The 11524-nt window shown below is 42.5% G+C and overlaps 1 protein-coding gene across 1 annotated transcript in view; it reads left to right on the forward strand.

Moving 5' to 3' along the window:
• ckap5 (cytoskeleton associated protein 5) overlaps positions 1–11524 on the forward strand; it is a 79519-nt gene that overhangs the window by 31693 nt on the left and 36302 nt on the right. The window contains 7 exon segments of the mRNA XM_083916810.1: positions 853–963; positions 1612–1704; positions 2364–2549; positions 2680–2774; positions 2924–3107; positions 4746–4891; positions 8289–8463. Of these exon segments, the coding sequence (XP_083772936.1) occupies positions 853–963; positions 1612–1704; positions 2364–2549; positions 2680–2774; positions 2924–3107; positions 4746–4891; positions 8289–8463 (990 nt within the window).

Genomic DNA, 11524 nt, shown 5'->3' on the forward strand with positions numbered 1-11524 from the left:
ACATCGCCCACTCCGGTTCAATGCCCCCAACCTCCACAGGGATGCCAGGAAAGCTCCGCCGGAGGTGTGAGTTGAAGATCTCTCAGACAGGGGCCTCCTCCAGACGTTCCCAGTTCACCCGCACTACTCGTTTGGGCTTACCTGGTCTGTCCAGAATCTTCAACCCATCCTCTGACCCAACTCATTACCATATGTTGATCAGTTGACAGCTCTTCACTCGAGTGTCCAAAACATACGGCCTCAGGTTTGTAAGTATCCCCACACCCGCCAGGCGCCTCACACCCTGGGCAACTCCAGAGAAGAATAGGGTCCAACCCCTATCCAGGAGTACGGTTCCAGAACTGACACTGTGCGTGCAGGTAAGCCCCCCCAGATCTAACTGTTAGCGCCCCACCTCCCGCACAACATCTGGTTCCTTTCCCCACCGAGAGGTGACATTCCACGTACCCAGAGCCAGCCTCTGCTGCCCATGTCTGGTCCGTTGAGGCCCCTCACCTTTACTGCCACCTGTGCAGTGGCACACACAACCCCAGCGGTTCCTCCTGCAAGTGGTGGGCCCACAGGATGGGTGGCCTAAAACGACTATCAATTTTATGTAGGTCATGCTGCTAGAAAAACCTTTTACTGTGTCCATGAGATAAACGGTAATAATAAAAACATCAGACACAATGTTTTAAAGTGTGAGCAGCAGAGTTGTCCCTGTCAGAGCCTTTCACTGGACCTTTACTGAGACAGAACCTAATGTTGCTGAATTTGTGTCACTACGGCTCTTTTTAGCCTCACACCCTCCTTCTCCTGCCCATAACTCCATTTTGTGTGCGTGTGTTGTGCATGTGCGTGTGTGTCTGTCAGGCTGAGGTGTGTGAGGAGCGGGCAGCAGGTGTTCTTCCTTCCACCTGTGTGCAGCTGCTGGACTCAGCCAACTGGAAGGAGAGACTGGCTAGTATGGAGGAGTTCCAGAGGGTAATGTCTTTTTGTTTCTTACTTGATGACTGTGTTAAATCATGACAAATTATTTCAAACATTATTTATTTATTTTTTTACTTGCCATCGTCCTCACCAAACAGAAAATGAAAGGCTTGGTTCAAGGACTGCTGCGATTACATCGATTTGATAGAGTAGTGGATTTATCTACAGCTATTTATGTCATTTATATATATATTTTGTGAAAGAAAAATGCCAAATGTTTTCAAACTCCAGCTTCTCAAATCTGATTTGACAATGTGATGCTTTATTTTCATAAAAGTTTTAAACTGGTGGTCAAATAAAACAAGGAAGAAAATAATCTTATATATAAATTGATGAAAGAAATCCTAAATTGCAGCCGTACAGATTAGTGTGGTTTACTGTATGTACAGTGTGTGTAGAAAGCCTGACATCTGCTGGGCATGTCTTACGAAACAGATGTCCAATGGAAACACTTTGATTAAACCCATATTACTTATTATTATTGTTGTTGTTATTATTATTGTTATATTTTAAGTGTGAAATGCTCAAAACTACATATTGCATGATAAAGTCCGCTGGAGCGATGGAACGGGCTGATGTGCCTCTACCTGTTAAAGAATAATATACAGGAATATTAATCTATGTATTCATGCATGCTTCTAGGCTGTTGAGACCATGGATAAGACGGAGATCCCCTGCCAGGCCTTAGTCAGGATGTTGGCCAAGAAACCAGGCTGGAAGGAGACCAACTTCCAGGTAACATCTCTTCTCCAACATCTGAAGTTAGAGCTGATCGACTGTAGGGCTTTGATTCCGAACTTCAATATTTGAATATAATTTGAATATTTAAAAAAATTATGATATACACATGGGATGGGTCGCTTATTATTTTTGCTGTTTTCAAACAAGCCTGTTCGTAGGTAGATTACAGGACTACATACTGTCTTATGGCCAAACTACACGGGCTGCTTATGCGTTGTGACTCGGCTGTTGTGGAATTGTCACATTAGTGTCCATTATGTCCAATTGAATCTGCTACATGGGCCACGGAAGCTGCGTGGTTCAATTCTAACTCGACTCTATTTTTATGCGGCTCATCTATTTTTCTTCCTCTGTGCATGACTATGTGACCCTCCAACAGGTAAACACTACATAGAACTGTGTAAAAAATGAGTACAATCTGTTTACAAATGATTAGGATGCATACCTTATTTTACCAGAAGCAATAAGGTATGCATGTGTATTCCGGAGTCTGTTTAGCAGGTTAAAACCCCTCTGTGCCCCGCCTACGTACAGTGTGCGTCTGTTCCCATTGTCTTTTGGCTGGTACACATATGTCGGTACTGACTACCATTAGCATGGAACCATCAGTAAGGGATCGGGATGCCCATTCTAATCTTGTCTTCCCTGTGTAGGTGATGCAGATGAAGCTGCACATCGTGGCTCTTATAGGTCAGAGAGGACAGTTTTCCAAAACGTCAGCCTCTGTAGTTTTGGACGGCTTGGTGGATAAGGTTGGAGACATCAAATGTGGTGGGAAGGCCAAAGAGGCATTGACTGCTATTGGAGAGGCTTGCTCACTGCCATGGACCGCAGAACAGGTATGTAGCCTGTTTCTCTGGACATCTTTTTACTTAAGTTACTAAAATGGAACTTGAAAATACATTTTATCTGGTAGGGTTGCCGGTGATGGATCTAGTGTAGTTATATGGTTTGTGTTTTATTTTTCAGGTTGTGTCAATAGCCTTTGCACAGAAGAACCCCAAAAACCAGGCAGAGACTCTCAACTGGCTGGCCAATGCCATGAAGGAGTTTGGCTTTGCGGGGTAATTTGTCCTTATTTTAATGCTCACTTTTATATCAACACATTTGTATAAGAACTTATTTCGTTACATATTCACTATATTGAGTGTTTTGGCTTAAGAAGACAAAATCTGAAGAGCATCTGTTGACCTTTGACCTCCCCTCTCTGCAGTATCGATGTGAGGGTTTTCATCAACAACGTGAGGACAGCTCTGGGAGCCACTAACCCTGCTGTTCGGACAGCTGCCATCACCCTGCTGGGAGTCATGTACTTGTACATGGGTGCTCCTCTTCGCACGTTGTTTGAAGACGAGAAGCCTGCTCTCCTCACTCAGATCAATGCTGAATTTGAGAAGGTAGGGACTTTCTTGCTGGAGGTAACGCGGGTCGTCCTCCATTCAAGAGATTAGTGGTTTAATCCCCAGCTCCTCTGGACTGCATGTTGAAGTGTCCTTGGCCAAGCCACACAAATTGCTCCTCATGCTGTGCATTGGTATGTAAATGTGGTCTAAATGATTAATTAGATTAGCAGGACCATCAGTATGAATGTCTGTGGGAATTGGTGAATGTAATATAGTGTAAAGCCCCTTGAGTAGTCAGTAGAAAGGTTCTATATAAGTCCAAGTCCATCAAGGATTTTTTCAGGTATTTTGGTAAAGAAAACAGAAAAAAGGAGACTTGGGGCGTGATCACATTGTCCTCCCGGACCACGACCCGGACTTTAGGGTACTTGTCCCCCCTCCCTCTCCCCCCCGCGCCCCAGCCCCGTTTGTACTCACACTGCCTGGGCCACGGCCAATGCTTCTTGCTATCCATACGCCATCACGCCGTAACACGTCACACGCATTGATCGCGTGTGTGTGTGGCTTTGTTTACAAATCTTTCCATAGACCTCGTAGTTTTTGTGCGTCTTGTCGACTGTTTTTGAATATTTTCATCCGACCAAATCTGCAGTAAACACAACGTGAACCTTTCACCACCATTGTTGTTGTTGTTAAATATCCGCGCATGGTCCGTCCTTCTATTTACATGTCCGAACAGGCGGACATAACGCTATTGCCGTAGGGCTCGTGCTCGTGCTCGTACACGTGCGCACGCTCTTGCTCGTACATGTGCAAACGGCTCCGCTAAAGCCCACCTATTTCAAGCGGGCCGTGGAGGGCCAGCTGGCCCCAGTTGAGCGCGGAGCGGGTGCGCTCACACTACTTAAAGGTACTAGACTTTAGCTGAAAAACCGGTTTTGGCCGCGGCCAAAAGGATAGTGTGATCACGCCCTTAGGGCGCACTCACACTGTCCATCCGTACCGTGCCCCGTGCTTTAGGGTACTTGCCCCCCGTGCCCCAGGCCGTTTGTACTCACACTACCTGGGCCTCGCGCGAATGCTTCTTGCCTGCCTATACGTCATCACGCTGTAACACATCACACGCATTGATTGACGTCATCGTTATGCGTCGCTTTGTTTACAAATCTTTCCATAGACCTCAGAGTTTTTGTGCGTCTTTTCCAACGTTCTGAATATTTCCATCTGACCAAATCTGCAGTAAACACTCCACCTCCGCATCACACCAACGTGAACCTTTTGCCGCCATTGTTTTAAATGTCCGCGCATGATCCGTTTTTTTTCTATGTCCCAACAGGCGCACATAAAATGACGTCAGAACCGCCGTAGGCCTCGTGCTCGTACACGTGCGCATGCTCATGCTCGTACATGTGCAAACGTGCTTTACAAAAGCCCACCTCTCCCAAACGGGACGTGGTCGGCAAGCGTACCGCTCCTAGGCGCGGTACAGTTGCACTCACACTGGTCAAACGAACTAGACTTAAGCCGTGAAACGTGCTTGGGCACGGTACGGATGGACAGTGTGAGTGCGACCTTAAGTTAAAGGACTCACTACTACACACACACAACACTACTCGGTTACAAGTTATGTGCAGGGAATGAGACCTGACAAGGAAATTAAGATGTCTATTTGGATGTGCCTATCCCTCACAGATGCAGGGCCAGTCTCCACCAGCTCCAATCAAATTCACCAAAAAGTCAGCAGCAGCAGAGGAGGATGGTAATGACAGAGAAGAGCAGGAAGAAGATGGAGGAGGTGGACAGGACATCATGGACTTACTACCCAGAACAGATATCAGGTAACCAAACTGACTGTGCAGGAGACAGCCTCTTAGTCAATATCAGAATTTGATAGAATATCCACTGTGGCTATACCACTGCTGTAATAGCACGTTTTTAAATACCTATGGCACTTCAACAACAACCTTTATTTTGTTAAAAAAAAAAAGAAGCAGTGAACAAAATTAGAGAACAGTAACCATTGTGTCAGAAGAGAAGATTTCAACAATGTTTTAAAAAATGAATAGGGACCACAGCTTTGAATGACCTCAGCACATCTGCGCCCACAGGACATCACTAATTTCTCACACTTCTCTGGTTTGATCTTGGTCCATTCTTCTTCAGTCTCTTCCATAGTTCAGGAACTGTAGTGGGTTTACTTATCATCTTTTTTGACAAGAATTTTCCAGAGATTCTCAATGGGGTTTAGATCTGGCCATTTGATTGTTTCAATATTCTTAGCTTCAAACTGTTTAACCTATTTTGCAGTGTGACAGGGGCCATTGTCTTGTATGAAAATTGCAGCTGATTGGAGTCTATTGCAGTGAAGGTTTTGCATGTTTCTGAATGAGGTTTACATAAACATTTGCATCCACCCTGCCATGTAGCTGTACAAGAGGCCCAACTCCTGCTGCAGAAAACATCCCCAAACCATGACACTTCCTCCTCCAAATGGAACTGACTTCTTCACACACTTTGGGTTCAGTCTTTCCTCAGTCATACGCCCAACATAATTTTTCCCATCAGACCCAAATAAACTCATTTTATTTGTTCACACATTTTAAAGTTCTCCTCTGTCCACACAACATGCTCCTCAGCAAAGGCAAGTCTAGCCTTTTTATTCTTTCTGCTGATGAGAGGTTTGGTCACTGCAAAGTGGGCTTTCAGTCCAAATTGTCTTAAATGACGAGACACTGTGTGCAGAGACAGATCTTTGCCCTGTTCAGCACTGAACTGGAGAGCAACTCCAGCTGCAGCGTTGAACTGATTCCCCACTGAGAGTCTTCTCATAATCCTGTCCTGTGGTGCACTTGTTTTACGTGGACGACCGGCCTTTTTGAGGGACTTAAATGAATCTGTGTCCTTGTAAAGTTTCAGCATTCTTGAAATCCCAGACTGTGAACGCCCAACCTCTCTCTGATGGCTGAGAGGGTCATCCCTTTGGCCTTCATCTGGACAACCTGCTGTCTCAGGGTTTCTGACTCCTTAGAGCAGCTCGCCATCTTACAAAGTAACCAGTAGAGCTGCTAGATAAATAGTGTGTCCAACAATGAAGTCATTTGTCACAACGTGTCAGATTAACACCAGTAACTGGGAAATGTTCTTTAATTTTGATGAATTTTTTCTTTCTTTTTTTCACAAAATAAAGGTTTTTTTTTTTTGTTGAAGTGCCTTGGTTATTTAAAAAAACATGTTAGTACAGCAGTGGTATAGACTCAGCTGATATTCTATGATATTATGAACAATAAAAGATAACTATATTTCAGAATAAATCAAGAATTAATACTTTGTTCTCTAATTTTGATCACCACTGTATGTGTTCACACCAACTGGGCTACTAAAACTGATGAGGACAGTTGATTCTTAAAATTAAGCCTAAATACTGAATCAAGTAGTAACTTTCCTAGAAAATATGTTTTTGTCAAATTTGCTGAAACTGTCACTTTATCCTGACAGCACCATGAGACAGATCTGTGCAAAAATCCTGTTCCTCTTCCTCCACCTGGTGCTCCTAATGGCATCTACTAGTTTGCATTGTGCCTCAAGGAGAACAACCAATCAGAGCAGAGGAGTCTCTGACGCAGCGTCTGAGTATTGACTATTCTGACTATTCGTAAACTGTGATCAAACTGAAACTATACAACGCAGATCAAATATTAATCAAGATTCTGTTGTGTTGTTGTGTGTTACCGGTTTCTCTCAGTGTTTTCAGAAAAATGTTTCATGCACTGTTGAATTGTAAAATGTTTGTTTGGCGGGGGCTTGGTTTTGGCTTGACTTGGTCACAAACTTTCTCATTTTACAGCTAAATTATACACTAAAAAAACAAGCCAATCCTTTATCAAACCCTTTTTTAACATTACTTTACATTTGATGCATCCTCTACCGGGAAATATCCAAATTAATATCATGATTGGTGTGAAATATCATTAATTGATTCAGGAAACAGTGTTAAGTTGTCTTTGAGGTCTTAAAGCATTACGTTTTATTTCAAATTGTATACAGATTTCTTTGATTATAGAAAGAAAAATCTATAGATTTATTGCACTTATTGCAATTCTGACTCTAATATTTCTAAAATCACATAAATTTTTCAATGCTTAAATCCTTGCAATTAAAGCTCAGCCAAGGTTTAGCTTATAGGACTAGATGGTACAATCCCTTAGATAATCAGCACTTGGTGTAGAGTTGAGGTTAAAGGCCCACAAGACCTCCAGAGGTCTCAACGGCCACACCTGGCTTCCCAGTTGCCCCTCTGCTTTTACCCCTCGATGGTCACTTTGCAGCCCAGCTGGGGTCCTTTCTCCTGATCCATAGCCAGCTGCTGCTTTGTCATTTTGTCATCATTTTCAGATGCAGCATCTGAAAATGACTTGACAGCTTGTCTGAAAACCTGTCCTCGCACTCCCATGCCTTTTATTACATGCCTCTACACTCAACCTCAACCGGAAGCACCTGGGCATACCAGCCATGTTGTTCTGCTTCAGCTGCTATGTCAGAGTACTTCAGTCGCTTACGCTCATATGCTTCACCAACTGCAGCCTCCCATGGTACAGTTTGCTCCACAATGAAAAGTGACTTTTGGGAGGTTGACCACAAGACCAGGTACGGCCTGAGAGTAGTTGTAATAATTTCAGGCGGAAAGGTGAGTCCCTGGTCTAATTCAACCTGCATTCTCCTGTCCCGGGCAGTGTCTAGGAGTGTTACTTCTACTCTTGCAGATGGCTTTGCTGAGAGTTGTCCTGCTCTTACAAATGGGGTGGTGTAGAATATTTAGTTGCCACTAAAGTGATAGCATTTTTTTATTTATAGTGTCAAATCATAACTAAAGTTTTCTTAGGGCATGTTCCATATAGAGCAGGTCTAGACCACATTATTTGATAAACATAGACTCAACAGTCCCTGCATGAGCAAAATTCATGATGAAGATACACACCTACAGTATCTAATGAGACACCACTATTGGTACACTTGCACATAAAATAGTTACTCATAAGAACATTTTGACAAAGAAAGTCATTAGTAATGTGGTACTCTACACAACACAATGTTTTTAAGCTGTACCATGTCAATAATTGAGTTTGTACCATTTATACATACTACTGAAAATGTTTAACTCACGCTTGCAATTACATTGACTGTGAAATATTAGTCAAATACTGTACCTGTTTTCTCTCTATTCCCTATTATCTTTAGTGACAAGATCACATCTGATCTGGTGTCTAAAATTGGGGATAAGAACTGGAAGATCAGGAAGGAGGGTCTGGATGAGACTGCAGCCATCATCTCAGAGGCCAAGTTCATCACAGCCAACATTGGAGACCTTTCTCTGGCCCTGAAAGGACGACTCTGCGATTCCAATAAGATCCTGGTTAGTGAGCAAGCAGGCCTTTAACTGCTGTACTCATCCAAAAGCTGTCACTGCACCGCATGTGCACTCACTGCCCTTTGTAACTTTTTGTCACCTTGGTTTCAACCGGGGCAAGCTGTCGTCAGTGTGTCAGTCTGCGGTGATGTCGACAAACTACTCGACCCACCAGTCTTGAAACCATAGACTGTATAAAAAATGGACGTAGCCTCTCCATCGAGGTCCGTTCTCTCAACTTGACCTAATCATACTCACCACTGGAAGTCGCCATCTTGTCAGACTTTGACTCCTCCTCATTTCCTCTGACCAAAAAAGGGCATTGATTTGACGTTGGGGGGAGGGAGATACGTCTGTTTAGCTGACGTTTACAAAATTAGCCACATCAGTGAGTCAATGTTGAGATTTTTTTCAGGAGTAATTTTTAAAATTTTGTAACAGGAACAAGATTTTTTTAGAGGGTAGAGACTGACATGGGATATCATTCTATAGCAAGATTCAAGTAGAGAAACTCCTATGTCAGTCTAATGGAAAACACACTGGCTCTGGGAGTCAAGTTCAGGTAGCATTTATTCTATGATTTAAACGGATATTCAACACAGTACCATGCTCAGAGACTGTAAAACACCGACCCTCACACCCCGAATCCTCCCGGTGCTCTAGATTAGTAATCTAGTGTAGGTGTCATAGATAGCAGGCAATTTTGCAAGTCACGGTGCAAGTGCAGCTATTTAATTAGCATAACAGAGCTAACATATTGGGTTCCAAAACCATCTGTTGGTTCAGTCAGTGAAAGAGAATACTATCTTGTCACTTATGGAAACTCCACCACACGAATGACCGCAGTCCAGGTCGAGATGACAGTTAGCATGCTAATGATGCTAATTCTGACAACTAGCCTGGTATTAAAGAAATCACCCCTCAGTGACCTAAACATAGAGACTAGGCCTTTAGGTCCTCGAAGTAGCGGCCTCTGATTCGACTCTGACCTGCGGCCCTTTGCTGCATGTCTCTCACCCCCTTTCCTGTCTGTCCTATCTAATAAAGGCTTAAAAACTGAAGAATTGTAACTAGAATGTTTTTTTGTTTTTTTTAGCAAGTCTTAAATAGGTTTAATGATGCTGTGAAAATGGCCTGTTCAACATGGAGGTCAATGAGAAACTCCTCTATTATGAAACCTGCCCCTAGTGGACACTCTGAGAAATGCAGTTTTTGGCACTTCCGTATTAGATCACCAGGAAGTCGCTGTGGTGGGGGCAGTCCTGTTTTGTTTACCATGCTTGTCGGTGTGCCTTTTTCGCTGTATAATTCCATTCATATAGATAGTCCATTCATATATTTACCTTATCTTCACCAATCATGATAATGACAATTCATATCTATAAAATATGTTTATGATAAGTTTGTGCAAGCAGTAAACAATGTTGTGCTCTGGTAAACAAAGTTCAATATAGACCTAGTCTCTTAATTTTGCTGTTCTAGAGACTAAAATATACAAATACAATATTCCTCTCAATGTTCTTCCGGGTGGACCTACCACAGTCTCACAGAATCCTGTGGATAACACTGCTTCTACAAATGTAAATATATTTGTGCACAATGGCCAACACAAACTGTAACGGCTAAGCATGGGTCATAGTGAGTGAACTTATAATGAGAGAGAAACAATTCAATATACTGTATTCTGAAGTGTTTGTTTGACGGTTTGGTAGATATCGACATTCAATAGACTAAGCAGTAATAAAGACATTATTTTAGAGGCTGAAATGGATTTAACGTTCAGCTCTCAAAAATCTGGACGGTGTGTACACTGCCTAATGAAACCTGTTACAAATACTCATTTTCAATTGAGGATATGACTTGAATTAATATGACTTTTCTGACAGAAGTTGACTTTAAATTGGACCTATTAGGCTTTTCTTTAGTTTCTGTCAATATATATAATGTTATATAGACATATTAGACATGGCCAAAACATCAAATATTGAGGTAAACGTGGTCAAAGTAATCCCAGAGTAAAAAACTCAAAATTCAGTCCTGAAGCACTGACCAATCAGGGTATACTGAAAGTGTTTTTCTAACATTAAAGCATGTAAACATTTTCTAGTGGAAACACAAAATACATGTATGAACCTGAAAGCAAGTATAATAGGTCCCCTTTAATATCTGCAACCAGTACAGCTTGGGGTGCTCTCACACGTGGCCCAGATGATCTGCCCTGTGCTTTGGGCGATTGTCCCTTCTCCGCCGCGGCCCAGGCCCACTTGTACTCACATTATTTGAAATGATATGAGCCTCGGCTCGATTGCTTCTTGCTTATACGTCATCAGCCCTCGGAGATTGACTGACTGTTTTTGAATATTTTCATCTGATCAAATCTGCAGTAAACACTCCATCTGCATCAGACTGCCGCGAACCCTTCAGAGGCATCTTTAATGTCCTTCTTGGGGAACAGTTGTATATGAATAGACATTAGGACCGTCGTCAATGCTCATGCTCGCGTGCTGTGCCTGGGCATGGAATAGTTATACTCACAATGGTCAAACGAACTAGAACTTAGCCATCATTCGTGCTTGGGCACGGTATGAATGAGTGCGCCCTTAGTTTAACATGTAAACCCATTGTAGTGTCTGTAGACAGACTCACATGCAGTTACTATGTGCACCTTGACATTCCTGTGAACATGTCCAAGGTTCACTGCTGCATTAAATATCAATAAGGTAAGTGACTGTCTTTTTTTTCTTTTAAATTCTAGCAGGTCTCAAATGTAAATATTAAATTATTATTTTAATTCTTAAGTCACTGTTATGGATCATTTCATTTTATCTTTATCTTATATTTAATATACGTGTATAGTACTGAAAATGTATTTAAAATGTTGCTACACTCAAATACTACATGGTCACAGGTAGCATTTAGGTAGCGAGATGTCAGTATTGTGGATGGGTCCAGTCAACACTGAAGTAAAGCCAAAGTAATCCAGATGTTTTAGGTTTTACTCTTGAGAAGGACCGAAGAAGTATTTTTCATAGTAGCAGGATATTAAAATGTCAGTTCAAATGAGCCT

The sequence above is a fragment of the Echiichthys vipera genome (assembly GCF_963691815.1).
Source record: "Echiichthys vipera genome assembly, chromosome: 7".
NCBI lineage: Eukaryota > Metazoa > Chordata > Actinopteri > Perciformes > Trachinidae > Echiichthys > Echiichthys vipera.